This window comes from Pteropus vampyrus, unplaced genomic scaffold, assembly GCF_000151845.1.
Source record: "Pteropus vampyrus isolate Shadow unplaced genomic scaffold, Pvam_2.0 Scaffold171, whole genome shotgun sequence".
NCBI lineage: Eukaryota > Metazoa > Chordata > Mammalia > Chiroptera > Pteropodidae > Pteropus > Pteropus vampyrus.
The window spans coordinates 2,009,192-2,026,001 of NW_011888952.1; the positions used below are offsets into that span (position 1 = coordinate 2,009,192).

The 16,810-nt window shown below is 42.0% G+C and overlaps 1 protein-coding gene across 1 annotated transcript in view; it reads right to left on the reverse strand.

Annotated features, from left to right (window-relative positions):
* The window catches only part of SLC6A11 (solute carrier family 6 member 11), a 120,617-nt gene that overhangs the window by 66,693 nt on the left and 37,114 nt on the right, over positions 1 to 16,810 (reverse strand). The window contains exon 5 of the mRNA XM_023536880.1: positions 3,178 to 3,312. Within this exon, the coding sequence (XP_023392648.1) occupies positions 3,178 to 3,312 (135 nt within the window). The remainder of the gene's footprint in view (positions 1 to 3,177; positions 3,313 to 16,810) is intronic.

The window sequence follows — 16,810 nt, forward strand, 5'->3', positions numbered from 1 at the left end:
GTTTTGTCACTGTCTACTGCTATATGCCCAGCACCTATACTAATCTTTAGTAGGTACTCAGGAAATATCTGTATAATGAATGAATGGACATTAAACAAACAAGTCATTTATGTAACGCCTACATACAATAATTATATGAATATTTCACTGCAAACATGGCAAGTGCTTTGGAAAATAAGTACAGAATACTGGAGGGTGCATGGTTGGCAATCGGGAAACATTTGTCTGGCAAAGTGATGTTTAAACTGAATCCTAAAGGATAAGTGGATGTTAGTTAGAAAAGGTAGGGAGAGAAAGTCTGAGGAAGAAAGGAGTGTTCCCAGCAGAGAAACAGCATGCACAAAGGCCCTGAGGAAGAAAGGAGGCCAATATCCATAATGAACTGAAATAGACAGACAGTGACAAGTGATGCAGCAAGAAGGCAGCTTCCGAGGGACCTTGGAGGCCCCACCATTTGAATCTTATTCCAAAGACCACAGGAAACCACAGAAGGGATTTAAGCAAAGAGGTGCTCATCAGATTTATATCTCAAAAAAATCACTTTGCTGCTTGGTGGAGAGTGGCCTAGAGAGGTCAAGAGCCATTTCTGGAAGACCAATAAGGAGACCATTATAGTTTGTCAAATAGGGGATGGTGGTGACCTGGACCAGGCTGGTGGCAGCAGAGGCAGAGAGTAATACAGATGGAGGCGGGGAGGTCAGGTAGGGGTCAGAGCCCATAACTATCCCCTCACAGGCATCTGAGGGTTCTCCACTTCTTTCCAGAAAAGGCCAAATAGTAAACATTTTGTGTTTTGCAGGTATACAGGAAATAGTCACTATAGCAGGCATGATGTTGCCCTCCAGTAGAGCCTGTTTGCAGGACTTTCTCTTGACTGGTGTCTGAGAACTTGGCTAAGATGTTCCCTATGGTACTAAGTAATTTGGTTGTATTATCTGCCTGGGACACTGAATTCTGCTGTAGCAGCCTGCCTGGGCTGTTTGTATAGCAATGTGATTTATGGTGAATACCCGCTTTTCTTCTGAGAGTCTAGAATTCTGATTGATCATGCAGGCAGAAAGAACCTGTGTACTTAGTAAAACATCGCCATTAAAAACCTGGACTCTGAGTCTCAAGCAGGCTTCTGTGGGCAGAAATACTGCCCACATGCTGCTGCATTTTGATGCTGGAAAAAGTTCTGTGCAGCCCCTCCTAGCAGAAGAACACAGGAAGCCTGCATGTGAATCCTTCCAGGCTCCACCTGATGTGTGTCTTTCTCTCTGATGATAGAAATAAACCACATCCAAGAGCGTAACTGCTTCTAAGTCCTGTGAGCCCTTCTTATGCATCACTGAATATGCGTGTGTGTGGAGGGGCACTTTTCCTAGAACAGCCTTGGCAGATAAGAACTGGCTTGGGAACTGAGGCCCCAAAAGGAAAGATATGGTAGGATACTTACGGCAGACAATCTGATGAACTCCTGGCCTCACCTTTGTTCTGGGTGTGGGCGGTATGTGTTTGTATGTGCATATGGTATATGTGTAGGGCTTCAAGGTCAAAGGTATCGACTGGGTTTACTAAACTTTTCTGATCATTAGAATCCCCTTTGAAGTTTCTTAATAATAATGATACCCAGGTGCCATCTCAGATCCCCGAAACTGAATCTCCAAGGGTGGGGCCTGGAATCTGCATTTTAACATGTTCCCAGTGTTCTGATGATCAGCCAGGTGTGGAAACTGGGTGATACTCGAGACCTTGACTGAACTCGAGGACTAGGATAAGGAAGCCTATGAGCAAAGGAAAACAGGGAATCTGTCCTGGATTAAGGCAGAATTTGTGGATCTAACAAAAATACACAGACCGGTGAATTTGGAAATACATTTCCAAAAGCGCTTCTCCAACTGAGCCTGTGCCATCAGAGGTTGGAGTGGGTAAGACTGACAGTCAGGAACTAATTTTCTTCTTTGTAGGGATTCTGCCTGTACCTCAGGATGCTGCTGTCAGATTCCTGGTGGTACCCTGAGCCTGGCACGGCAGACTGAGACAGAAATGAGTGCACATCACCACTCTACCTGTACCTTAATGCACCATAATGAGGTATATCGGAGTTGCACTAACCAGTACTCCATAAACATTTCCATCCAAGTTCTCCTCACAGCAGGCTTGAAGGCACAGACTACAAACCTGAAATTTCTTGCAAGTCTCATGTTCTACTGAATGCAGATTGCAAATTCCACTGCATGATCTATCTATGTTTGTTTTAATAGAAAAACAGGTGCCTCTTCATCCAAATATCTTTGAGCACATTATTTCACACATTGAAATTATCTGGGGACCTCTAAAAGGTACTGTTACCTAAGACCCAGCCCCAGAGAGTTTAATTTAATTGGTCTGGGTTGTGCTTTGAAAATTGGTATTTTCAAAAGCTTCACAAAAGCTACTAACAAGTAGTAGAGGTTAGCACCCCTGGGCCATAAGATGCTCTATTTTCATCTCTCATCTAAATACACCAGGCATAACACCACATACCCACTTAGAGAAACTCAGGCATAAACATTTACTACCCACTATTCAGAACAGCCAATGCCTTACCAAAGAGAACTAACAGGCCATAGTTATCACCAATTATTTCTTTCTATGAGCTGCCCCCACAAAGAAAATCAATCACCAGCAAAGTCCAGTTTCTCTCACTGAGATGCACAGCTGTTGAGATCTGTGATCTTGGGTGGGGGAAAAGGTATGATTTTATTTTCAGTAAGCTCTAATTGAAATTTAGCATTTCCTTCAATTATGACTGCAGGCAACAAATCACAGTAATGTCAGCAGTAGAAATGCCAGATATTTTCTTTTCACAGTAGACATACCTCCTAATATCATTTACTGTCATTGCTGCTTTGAAATCGTGATAATTATTGGACCCATTGCTGGATCTTGCTATTTAATGTACTGGTAAAGTAGCACATTTTTATTACATCACATATTTGTCTTTTTTAATGTTTTGGTGGTTGTAGCTCAATATATTTTATTTACTATGTATTTAATTTGTGCATTAAAAATTATACTTCTGAGAAGGGTGCTATAAGCCTATAAGCTTCCAATCGTTCAGTTGGCCATTGAGCCTCTGCGGCTGGCATTAGAGGCCTGCAGAAGGCTTCTCAATAGTGGCAGGCAACTGTGCACTGAACAAATGACTCTTACCTGTGGGTCAGAGAGCCGGGAGAGGTCGGGGTACAGGTAGAACTTGATGCCTTCAGAGGCCCCAGGCAACGTGACCCCTCGGATCAGGAGGATCAGAAGCATGACATAGGGGAATGTTGCAGTGACGTATACAACCTGCCCAGGAGAGGAGAGACAAGAATCAAGAAGGGGTGACAGTGGTGGGTAATGTGGCAGGCCCCTATTGTCTAGCTGTGAGCAAAGGGCTTCCCAGTGCAGCCGTAAAAAGTGAATCCTTAACAGACTAGCTCCCGCCTCCTCTCTTGCCACCATCTCCTTAAGGGCTGGGTCTTTCAATAAGTCTCTATTGAGTGCCTACAATGATGTTTGGTATCACTGATTTTCAACCATTTTTGACCACAACCTACATAAAGAAATATACATATCACAACCCTGTAAACATTGAGCTGAAATAGGAAGTTTCACAAATTCATAGTCGCTTTTACATTTGTGACACACTCAATATTTCCTATCATACTCTATTCCATTTATATGTCATGCTTTATTTCATTTTTTTTTTTTTTTTTTAAAGCTGATCGTGACTCTCTAAGTTCACAGCATAATTCACCAATGGGCCCAGATCCACATTTTTGAAAAACACTGCTCTTAATGAAAATCAAGTTTTCATAGCCAAGGAAAAGACGGGACAGGAAAAGATAGAAAAGGGAAGGGTGAGCTGTTGTGGGGCAGGAAAGACCCAGTGTTTGCCTGGAATCATTTCAGTGTCATCTGCTTGGAGGCATGTAACTAGAACCAGTGAACCTGAGAGGCCCCTTCAGCCTATGGATTCAGCGTAAGAATTAAGACAATGAAAGAAAAAAATCTTCTCTGAGCTTCCTCACAAAGAGGTGGTTAGAAGGGCAGGGCAATACCTTCACAGACTATTAGGAGTTCCTGTCCTAGAGGCCGTGCCCCTTATCTGAGGTCCCTGCAGGACACAGTGTCCCCTCTAATTCTAATTTTTTTCTCCTTTGTCGTGAACTCTTCTCAGTGGGGCCTGCCTGTTGTATCTGTTTAGATCAGCAACTTGTCAACATCTGGGGGCCACAGACACATCCGAGACTCTGATGACAGCTATGGACCCTTTCCTCCTTCCCCCAAGAGTGCACAGACATAGATATGTGTGCAAGCTTTTGGATTGTTCAGAGACTCTGATTCCCCAGATAAAGAACCTGTGCTCTAAGACTTACTATCCTAATTCCTCCAGTGCTAGTGTAGTCTCTCACTCCTTTCCAACCTAGGCTTTCTTTTACCAGTGGTACAGCCCTTCACTCCATTCATTCATCTATTCATTTACTCACTCACCCGCCTACCTACTCACATACCAAAAATAGTCCTATGTACCAAGCACTGAGCTAGACTCTGGAATGTACAAATAAGAATAAGTCACAGGATGGAATTTTCTTTTTCAAGAGGCTTCTCACTGGTAGAAAGATGAACATGCAGGTAGGCAGATAATGCATTATGTAATCAGGGGAGTGCAAAGGATGTTGGAGCACAGAGAAGAGAGTAGCTAACTAGAGAGGGTGGTCAAGGAGGGCTTCTCCAAGGAGGTGACCCAGGTGTTGGCCTGTATAGGATAAGAATCAGTTCAGAATATGGGAAATGGGAATAGAAGGAAGAAGAGAATAAATAAAATTCCTATTACATGCTAGGCACTTTACATATAACAAAAGAAATGGCTACACTTATACAGCATTTCCCCTAGAATTTTTTCTATTATTATTCACTTTATTTTCATATAAATTATTATTCACTTTATTTTCATATAAATTAACAAAATTTAAGTTTTAAGGAAAACTTAAATAGCAATGCTAAATACAGTATTGTATATAACATTCTTTGTCTTAAATGCCCTATTATTTAAGAATAGTAAAATACACATCAGAGATATCAAAAGAGACAGTAAGACTACAAAACAATCCACTACTACTTCTTTGCACTTAAACTACAAACTAAAAAGTAAGAGACTATACAAATAGAAACACTAATCATTTGGTTGCTAAGTGACAAGATGGCGATTTAAACACAGTCCTCAAAAATAGGAAATAAGAACCCACATGGGGTGGTGTTGACGGGTGCTGCCAATACAGGCTAGAAGTCTGGATTATTTCATCCACTATCCCTAACCTACAACAACGGCATCATCCTCAGCCCATTCACAGCCAATTCAGCAGTCTTGTTTCCAAATCAACCATCTGCTCAATTTACATGTCATATAATCAGTAAAACAATCTCTCACTGTCATATATAATCTAGAAAAGACGAATGCAAGTCAAATATATACTAATAAGAGACCAACAGTTGATATCAAGAATAATAAATTAGAAGCCAGCAGTCAATAGGGTTGATGGTTCCTGACCAGAGAGCTAATAGTGCTATAAAATCTGTTTCCCTTAGCTTTGTAGACACAGTCTATCATAGATCTTCAGCATTTCATGTAAATGCTTAATTGTCTTTCTTCATAATGAATCCTACCAGTCAATCAGCTTAAGTCTATGAAAAGTCAGGCTTAAAATCTATTGCTTTTTTTGGGGAGGTGACATTGGTTATTGAAATCCAGTAAGTTTCAGGTGTACAATTCAACAGTAAGGCATATATATATTGCATTGTGTGTTCACCGTGCATAGTGAAATTTCTTTAAGAGATGAAATACTGCCATTTGCAACAGCATGGATAGATCTTGAGATAATCATGCTAAGCGAAATAAGCCAGACAGAAAAAGTTGAAAACCACATGATATCACTTATATGTGGGATATAAACCTAAAAGCAACAAACAAATAGGACAGACAAATTGACTCATGGACATGGACAAAAGACTAGTGGTTACCAGAGGGTAGGGGGAGAGGGTAGATGAGGTAAAAGGGGTCAAATATGTGGTGATAAAATTTATAGCTTTTATTGAATAATTTCTACTTAGGTCTCTTCTATGGCAGAAAAATAATGATCCAGAATGCCCCGAACCTGATTAATGATATCTCTGGAGTTTAACTATCTTAACCCCTAATGCTGACAAAACTTATGGAAAAGAACTATACCATGTACAACATAAAGACAACTGAAAATCGTAGAAATTTGTCTGTCATCTGTGGAACCACTTTGATGTGACTAAACTTTTTGGTCATGCTCCACTCAGTCTGTTTTGAGGAGACCAGACCATTAGGGTGTGTCATTAAGAGGTCACTGATACCCTAGCAAAATACATCCTCACCATGCCCCTGGCAGTATATATAGCAGACTGTTCCTCAGTGACCACAGTGGCATAATTTATTAAATGACTACTGATTATTTTGAAGCAGTTCCATTATTTAGAGTTCTAAATGGATGCTCTGCTTCTACATTACATTTAGGACTACACTCCCTCCAGACAGCCACACTTTCATCTGTATACTACATTTATAAAACCATAAGGGAAATAAAATATGCAGATGAATTGCCCAAAGACCACAGTGCAGACAAGTTAGGCTGCTAAAATGGAACCACCGGCTGGCATGCATTAGCTAGAAAAATTGTTTTCTAAGTTGGGGTATGAGAGCCTTGAGTCAAGAAACAAAAGGGGGTTTAGGGACATCATGATATAATACACACAAATGGAAAGGGGTATAAAAGTTGAAAACACAACGATGAAGACAGCCTATATCTGTCACTGGTTTAAGCTTTCCTAAACTAAAAGCCCTTTCTAACTTGTTTCTACCCTCAGCCATACCAGACACTTGGACATCATCTTTGATTTTTCCTGAGAACAGCTGTAGACTGTCCAAACAATACAAATCTTGTCATTAAGAGATTGCACATAAATCGCATGCATGCTGCCACATCCTTCCTGTGTTCATTGCAGACATCACTAACTAACTGATCACAACACTCTTTGCAGCTAAGCCTGGATGCAGCCTCAGAACCCTCTACACAGGACTCAGGCAGCCCCCATTATCAGCTGGAAAGAAACCCACTCTTGGCTACCCTTGATCTCATCCATTTTTCATTTATCCATTCACAGTCCTTTGTCCTTGTCTTCAGAATTGTAAGACACAGGTGTTGTACTCAAGGAAAAAACTGTTGAATGTGTGATGCAAGATATTCACATGAAACCAAAAGGGATGCTGGAGAGACAGGCTGAAGGGTCCCTGTGAAGGGATTCAGCATTCTGGCTGACAGCAGGGTTGGAGCTGGGTCCCAAGGATAAGTAGGAATAGGAGAGGCTGAGTCAGGCAGGGAAGATGTGGAATTAGCCAGAGATGTGGAGAAGGACATAGAAGGGCACTGTCCCTTGAGATGTTTGGGAATCTCCATGTTGTCCTCCAGGTGCTCAAGCTGGAGTCAGTCTCATCTCTTTCCTCAGCTTCTTCCATATTCAATCAATGTGTCAAGTCCTATCTACTTGATCTCTGACTATATTCTGAAGTTATACTCATTCTTCATCCCCATCATCGGGGCCCTTCACCGCCTTTATTCTCTTATCATGTGACAGCCCAATGCTGTGCACATTGTGGCCCAGGTTTCAAATACACGTATCTAGGATGTGTCTTCCTGCTCCTCTGCGTCTTCCCCCACCAGCCCCACATCCAAGGTTGTGGGATAGTGCAAAGGGTTGGACTCTGCATCAGATGACCCCTGGGTTCCAATCCTGGCTCTGCCCAGACTTGCTGTGTGGCTTGACCAGTCTTCACTCTTTCCCACCCACTCTGCTCTCCACTGTGCCAGGTTCCTTGAGTTGGGGAGCATGCCAGGCTCCTTCAGGCCTCCCTTTGTCCATATTGTCCACCCCCAGATCTTGGGCCACACACAATGTTAGCCCTGGGTGCATTTGAATCCTCACAAAGCTGAGGACTTCTCAAAGTCAGGGACTCTGCCTTCCAGTTGTCACATCAGTGTCCTATCTACTTTACACAGCAGGCAGCGGAGGCCCAGAGTAGTCAATTAGCAGTATCTCAGTCTCATCCTTTTTACCTATAACCCATGCCATCTGCCCAAATGTTGTTAAGAGACTGAAGCGTCACATTCTCTTTGACCCTTATCGCACATTCATCCCCAAGTCATTTCAGCATCCTCACAGCACTATAGCTATTTTCCACTAGCTGTTTTATTGCCTTGTAAGTTCAAGATTTCTAACGTGGAAGTCCGACAAGGAAAGAGCGTTTTATCTTTCACTTTGTCTGCTGCATCCGGGACAGTAAGTGGCACATAAAATGTGCTCAGTAAGTATTTGTTGGAAGGATAAACAAGTAGGCAAGCTGAGACCTGGAACCCTGAGGTTAGAATCCAGGTCTTCAGAACACCACTTTGTGCTTTGTCCATAAGAAATGCTGGATCCACATAAAACAGGATTTAGAAAATTGAATCAGATTTTAAGAGGAGTGTTTATAAGGAAATCAGAAGAGATATGGTTTTAAATGAAAGGGCAGTTCAGATACTGAGGGCAAGAAACTTCAGCTGCAAGGTGTTTCCCAGCAAAGTTCAGTGTCCCTTTCAAAACATCTGAGGTCCTATCCCAGGATTTGTCTGGAAGAGCCAAGCAGGGCTCAGGCATTATGCTAAATTACAATGTTTGGTGATGGACACAATAAGGTCAATGACAAGGTACTATCAAGCCTGGCTGTTTCTGGTCATTGCCAGTGGTGGCTCAGACCCAGGTGGGCGTGGGGGAGGGAGGGTCTAATCTGTCAGACTTCTCAGGCTCCTAAAATGAGGCTCCTGCCCAAAGTACACCCCTTTGTTAGGAAAGAGTTTTTTACTATTGTTAAATTTCCTTTTAGTGGGTCAAGACCTTCTAAATATAAAGGTTAGCACAATTGGTGGTAATTATACTGTATCCTGTTTTAATTGACTCTAATTGCTCATTTGCATTCCAATACTGGAATTGTAGGGTGTTTTCCCCCTACTTCCAGGAGACAGCTATTTATTTCATAGCAGGAGATTGTCTGTTCCTTGGGAATACCACAAAAATTGCAGGTCTGCCCCTCCCTGGGTTTTCCATGATAATGGGGTCAACTAGAAAGCTGAGTGTTATTCAAAAGGCATCAAGAAAGCAGGGTGGTGTGGGGGCAAGGACTCAGGACAACAGGGTCAGGAGATCCAATGTGCTAGACAGCTTGGGCAAGTTACATACCCTCTCTGGGTGGGTATTTTGCCATTTACAAAGAGGCGGGAGAAAATTAATCCAAACTTTAATCCCTCTTGTACCATTTTCCCAACTCTTTTATTTTTGGGGGGTGGGGTGGGGTGGGATATACATTAATTTACATTTGTATTATTTATTTCATATTTTCTATAAATCGATATGCTCTCTTATATTAAATAAATATATGTAATAAGAAAAGTGTTAATTAACACAATGAAGAGAAAATCATTATTTTTTTAACCATAAATAGAAGGTAAATGCAAAAATAAATGCAACAAAAAGAAAATGCGATTAAATTCTAGCCAAAGGTGCTCAGTCTATATTGTTTTCTCTTTATTCAACAGCAAAAGTAGCAAGTGTCAGAGATGCATTAAATGATAAGCCAGTACCTTATACTATCTTTCACCTTAAGAGACATGAAAAGAGAATATTGTTTCATTATGTGATTGGAGGTTCACTAAATCATCCTGTGGACCTCCATTAGAAAGAACATTCCCCATATTTGTTGGCAAGACTAGATGGATATCTGAGGTCCTTCCCAACAACCACGGTGTTTTCTAGAATAGCCCACTGTCACCCACAACCCTTTCAAAAGAGCAGGACTTCTTAATCCTTTTCACTTTTTTTGCCCATCCCCTATCCCATCACATCTGGAAACTCTCAATTTGTTCTTGTATCTATGAGTTTGTTTTTGTTTTATTTGCTTGTTTGGTTTTAGAGTCCACATATGAGTGAAATCTTATGGTTCTTGCCCTTTGTCATCTGACTTATTTCACTTAGCATAATATCCTGTAGGTCTGTCCATGTTATGGAAAATTTTCATTCTTTTCATGGCTGAGTAATATTCCATTGTGTGTGTGCATCACATCTTGTTTATCCATTCATTTATCAATGGATACCCAGGTTGCTTCTATATATAACTTCCAGTTACAAAATAAGTCATGGGAATATAATGTACAGCATTGGGAATAGTCAATAATATCATAATAACTATGTATGGGAACAGATGGTTACCAGACTTACAGTGCTGATCATTTTGTAAAGTATATAAATGTCTAATCACCATATTGCACATCTGAAACTAATATTGTGTGTTCACTATAATTTAAAAATAAATTTAAAAAACTTTGCTAAGAGGGTAGATAACATGTTAAGTGTTCTTACCATAAAAAAATAGTTGAGTGGGGAGACACAAGGGAACTTTTGGAAGTAATGGATGTTTTTTACTTTGATTGTGGTGATGGTTTTAGGGGTGTATGCATATGTTCAAATTTATCAAATTATATACAATAAAAATGTACAAGGGTGTGTGTGTGTGTGTGTGTGTGTGTGTGTGTGTGTGTCTGTGTGTGTCTGTGTGTGTCTGTGTGTATCAATTACGCCTTGATAAATCTGGTTTAAAAAAAGACCGGACTCCCTGGAACTATCCAGGGTCCTGACACTGATTTGGGCTGAGCCTTCTGTGAGTCAACTATCCAGAGTCTTGGAGGACACTGCTGTTACTTGAATACCTAATAGGTACCAGAGATGTGTCATATAGTAACTCTAACTGATCTTCATACCATTTGAATAGGTTCTAGCCCAATTTTCAGACAAAGAAATAAAAAATGAGGATTAGGGATTGAAATGACTTGCTCCAGGTCAAAGAGCTCTAAGTGATCGGAAGTCTGCTTTCTCCACCACACATGCTGTGCTTTCTGTTGCAGACTTGGCCAGACATTGCCTTCCTGTTTTCAACTCCTGTTTTCCCCTCTGACTGTCCTTAACCTCAAGGGTTCAGCCTGCCTGACTTTTGGCAGCAACTCATCATTGCCCACTAATCCCAACCTCGGAAATACTGTTAGCACAGCCATTCCCCACTTCCCTTCTATCCAGGCTTGCCTCTGTGTCTGAAGTATACCTACCCACCCCATATGGTTGGGAAGCATGGCACTAATCAGCCAATCCTTAAAGAATCATTATTTTGAATAGCATTTGACTTTTCTTGCTTTGGTTTTTGAGAGAGAATTACCTGAATTCCCTGGTAAGAACACTACACAGGAACCAAACAGTCTGGTATATCCTTCACTAAAATGTTATTGACCTCTGGGAACAAGATGTTATGGGAATGTGAATCTGAAGAAGGAAGGTCTCCATAAATACTTCTGTCTTCCTCATCATTTCTATCATCTTTAAAGGTGTCTGTTTTAAGAAACCAAATTCTAATAGATGAGAGGAGTCATATTTTTACATTGTCCCTGAGATGGGTTGAGAAGGAAGAGAGAGAAAGCGATGAGAGACAGGATTACAGTTGAGAGGCATCAAGCTATGTGGGATGACAAGTTTCTAATCCTCATTCTGTCACAGCAACAGAGACCATGAGCTCTCCCCTCAGATCTGATCTCCCCCATCCGGTAGTGACAAAACCCCTAATCTTCAGCTGGACCTATGACCTTCTAGAGTAAAGACAGTATTTCCTAACCTCCCTTGCAGATAGGTGTGAAAATGTTCTGGCCAATCAGATACAAACAAAGATGCCATATACAACAAAGATGTCATGTCCTGAGAGAAGGGCTGTATCCTATCCTTCCCTTCTTGTCCTTCCCACAGGCTGGAATAAAGACCAAGTAGCGAGCCATCTTATACCATGGAAATAAAGGTGGCACCCAAAAGAAGGCAGAGCAATAGAACATAAGGAGTCTGAGTCCCTAAAAGCAGGCAGCTTATGCATGAACTGTTATGAGAGAGAGAAATAAACAATCTTGTTTCCAGTATTGTTCTTTTAGGTTTCCATTCTAAGGAATTAAACATGTAGCCTAAATATCTAACTACCAATTGCCTCTGTGATCTTGGGTAGGTCCTGTTCCCACTCTAACTCTGTAGCATTTTTCATTAAATGAAGGCTCTAGCTCAGAAGATCCACACTATCCCTTGTACTCAGACATAAAGAGAAGATTCTGAGGACGACTGGAGGATCCTGAAGATGGACTCTTGAGAGCGGCCATCCTTCTACACCTGGAGTTAACCAGGAATGGCAACAGATATTCAGGAAGTCTCCAGAAAGTTCTAGTTAGTAAAATTAAAGGAGTATTTAGAACAGACCAGCCAAAGAGGTCGCCACTTCTTGGTAAGCCACAGTGTTAACGTTCTCTGTCAGTTTTTGAGGTTTCATATCATTTATTGTAAAGCACAAAACAGGCATTTTAAAAGTGAAAGTATACATTGAAAAAGTACATTTATATCACAAAGCATTGATCACGTAATAGTTACAAATACATTTGCCTGACAGGGTGGCTAGCCAAATTTGGTGTGGATCCCATCATCAAGTACAAGGGCACATGCATGGGTTAGAAGGTCTCTGTGGCCTCCCTGAGCCTCCATCTGTCTCCCACGTGAAATGAGGATAATGCCTTTTTCAAAGGTTGATAGAGGATTAGAGATCACCATGCAAAGCACCTGACACCTGGCCACTGCTCAATAATTGGAAGAATTGTGATTGCCTTTGTTGCCCATTACTGGGTCAGTAAGCAAGTAAGTGGCTCCGGTCGATACAGAACAATGTATCTAGGGGTTCGAGAATGCAGAGAGGCTAGGGTAAGCCCTCTCTTGGCTGTAAGGTGGGAGGCAGGGGAGTGGCTACCAAAACTACTGAAGGGATCCTCTCACTGACAATGTGAGTCACTGGCAATGTGGTGGCAGTGGAAGGGTGGTATAAAGAAGTGGTCATTCATTGGCTGGAAAAATTAGAGATAAGAAAAACATCTGGACAGGAGGGAAGTGTACACAGTCATCCCGAGGAGCTGCAGCAGCTGGACTCTGGAATGAAGGCTAGAGAACAGGAGTAAGTCCAAGTGGCTGCTGTGGATGATAATCCTCTGGAGTCCCAACTCCAGCCAACATCTGTGGCAGCGAGGGGCCAAGGTGCAAATATACTTAGATGAAATGGAAGAAATTACACCAGAATAAAATCAGTTAAGAACAAATTCCAATTTAAAAAGATAGAAGGGACTTAAAAGCTGAGTTGGAGGAAAGGATGGGCCCTGGCTGTGTCATCACAGGGATGAAGCTTACTCTATAAGTGGAGAGGCCAGAATTTCCGGAGAAGCCAAGGATAGTGAACATTGCCAATCTTCATGAGGCTCTAGGGGGCTCCCCATTGAGGGGTATGCAGTTGCTAGGGGCTCAGGAAAAGCTTATGGAGGAAAACTGGCTGAGATTTCTCAGATACTGATCCTAGAATGCCACTCTCAGCCCTGATAGGTCATGAGGGAAGGATGAGATAAACAAGGCATCTTCAGCAGCTAGGGCACTGTGGGCAAGAAACCAAACATCTTCAGAGCCCAGGGCATGGTGTTACTCTTCTCGTTGATGATTGGGCCATAAAGCTCATCTACACCCATAGCCTGTTTCAACCTTGAGAGTCCATAACTTTGGTTTTTGATAATCAGGGACATACTGGTTGGAAGCAGAGGGCAAAGAGGGAAAGGCGCTCCATTTAGAAGAACTGGAAGATCAGAAGATATCTGATAAGAATGGGACTAACATTTATTGTTCAGTCTACATGCTTTATTCTTACGTTATCCAGTTCTACAAGATAAAATTACTACCATTCCCATTTCTCGGAAGAGGAAACTGAGGCAACCAGAAGTCCAGTATTTGGCCCATGGTCGCACAGCTCAAGAAAGGCAGAGTTCAAGCTTAGATCCATCTGACTCCAAAGCCTGTACTCAACCACTACATAGCCCCACTGGGAATTCAAGTGCCCCCATAATCCAACCAGTTTCATCTCATACCACATCTTCCTGTACTCCCTGAACAAACCCTGCACTTTCCTGCATGAAAACCTTTGCTTTTGTCATTTCCTTCACCTAGAAGTTCTTTTCCCTCTTCTCTAAATACCAGAATCTTGTCAACCTTTAAGACCAGTTCAATTACCATGTCTTCCAGGACTCAGTACTAAGCCATTCAGGCAGAATGAAACATTCCAATGAACAATATGGCATACAGATACAAAGATCGGCCTTGACTTCAGGAAAACCAAATTCAAATCCAGCCTTTGGCACCTTCTATGTATGTGACTGACCTTTAGCAAGTTATCGTCTTTCTAGGTCTTGATATTTTCTTCTGTACAGTGGTGATAATAACAGATTAAGTCCATTTCTTTAAGCCTTGGGTTCTTAAATAGACTATAGATAACAGTTCCCACCCCTCATGGTAAGTGCGAGAGTTAAATGTCTACACAGCATCAGGCCCAGCGACTTAATACATCGGCCCTTAGTAAACAGCTCCCATTCCTCCTTTTACTTTGCCCTTATTTCATTCTACCTTGTCATATACCTGCTTCCCCCTCCAGGTTGGGATCTCATGAAGGGGAAGGGTCTTATTCATTTTTGCAGGCTCCGAATTCTTCTCACAAAGGCCTACATAGACTTTAAGTAGTTGACAAATAACCACATTCAGACCTCAGTAACCCAGAGAGAACAAATAGATCAAAACAGGATATAATCCCATGTGTCTGCAATGGGCCTTCAGTGTAAACTGCCCCTGTTCTCACTTGAGTCTCTCCATCTAAGAGTAAAGAACTTTATGTTTAACCCAATTCAGCAGCCATTTTTTGAGCCCACTGTGGGCCAGAGCCTGTACTGGTTTTGGAGAGCATACAGACAACTGAGCCAGTCTCCTGCCTACTGGGGCATACATGCTGGCCCTAGACACAGACAGTGATGGACCACACAGTGGACAGAAGCAGTAGGACGTGAAGGTATGATTACAGAGGTCCTCCTGGAGCTAGGCTTTGAAGGGGAACAGGCTGTCCGTACTGCTCCAAAGAGTCTTGATCTAGAATATACTCTGTGAATAAATTCCTAAGAGCAAGAAGGGTGAGGACATGGAGCACATAGGGTGCTTCAGCCTGGGAACATCACCTCCAGGAGAAGAAACAAGCTCTTCATGGTGGCAGAGAAGATGGATTCGAGGTGACAAAATACTTAAATAGCAACCACGGTCATTAAGATGGTTGAGTCCAATTCAAATCCTTGACCAAAGGATATCTAAAAATCACTGGATTGAGGGGTCTACTGTTTAAACCTATTTCATGGTGAATTAAGATTAGCTGAGGAGTAAATGCTATGGATTTTTACATAGCTCTACTATAAAGACCACAAAAATGAAAACAAATCTCCAAAGAAGCCCAAGCAACATATTCAATGTAGTGCTCAGCCAAGCATACACTGGCATTAGGAACTATTACTTACTGCCTGGAAAACACACTTGGTACCTTGGCTAATAATGATTTAAATCCCATCCATCTCTCTTGGACTAGAAGGTTGGTGCTGCTATGGTGACCAAGGGCACCATTAAAGCACACCGTTAAATCCAGGGCAGGGATTTACCCATGAGGGGAAGTTGTCAGGTGAGAAATACCATACCATGTTATCTCACTCTAGTCTTCAACACACTTGTGATGGAGGTGTGGAGAGGAGAGAGCCGATGTTCAGGGACTATGTCTGCAGCAGAGGACATAGTCCTAGAAAGAGCAAGGAGCTGCCTGGATCCTGCAAGCATCACCTGGTGTCTAAGACAGACTGCCTCCCACCCATTCAAGTCAATGACATAGAGCTCTCATAAGCCCTTCCTCAGATGTTCTGAACGACATGGATCCTTCCCAGGCCACTCATACAATACATTCCTTCCAAGACAGCTTCATTTCTTGAAAGAAAAATCTATGCTTGCCTCCTATTCTTGCTTCAGTTGATGGTGAGCTACCTTTTTCCTCCTGCTTCTTCTTCTTCACTTGGCAGCCATCTCGGAGGACACCAGGGCCCCTCTCTGAACTTAAACCTAACAGCTTCTTAGCACTTGTCTTTCTCCAGTTTCCAGCTTTAAAGCTTTCCTTCGTTAGATGCTTCTGGTTTTCTGCCTCCTTTCCTCATGATTGTATTAGTCCCTTTCGTAGGTTCTTTTTTTTTTTTTTTTGCTCTTTCCATCAATTAATCAACAAACCAATCAGCCAACTTTGATTAGCATCTGTTATGTGCCAGATACTGTGTTAGGCACAGAGGACACAAAGACAGATCGGGCGCAAGCCCTGTTCTCCAGCTCTGGCAGTGGTGGCTTACTCTCTGCAGATTTCTAATCTGTTTCCCAGAAGTCTGGCTTCACCCAAAGTCCATTTTCTCTCTATCCATTCTCCTAGCTTCTCTTACGTATTCCTGTGGTTTTAGGAGCTGTCAATGTGCTGATGATCTTTAATTTCTTCCATAAGCCCAGTGGTAACTTTTAAGACCCATATTTTCAACTCCCTTATGTGTATGTCCACCTGGATTTTCTACCAAGACCTATAATTCCACATGCTCAAAACCATTACTTTTCCCCCCAAATCTACATTCTTTCCATGTCCCCCTCTTAGATAATGGTGTCACCCAAACTACAACTCGGCGGTGCCATCTTTGATCTCAGATTCTCCTTCTCACCCCCTCTTTATGAATAAATCCTTCGAAAAGGAGAAATGCACAAT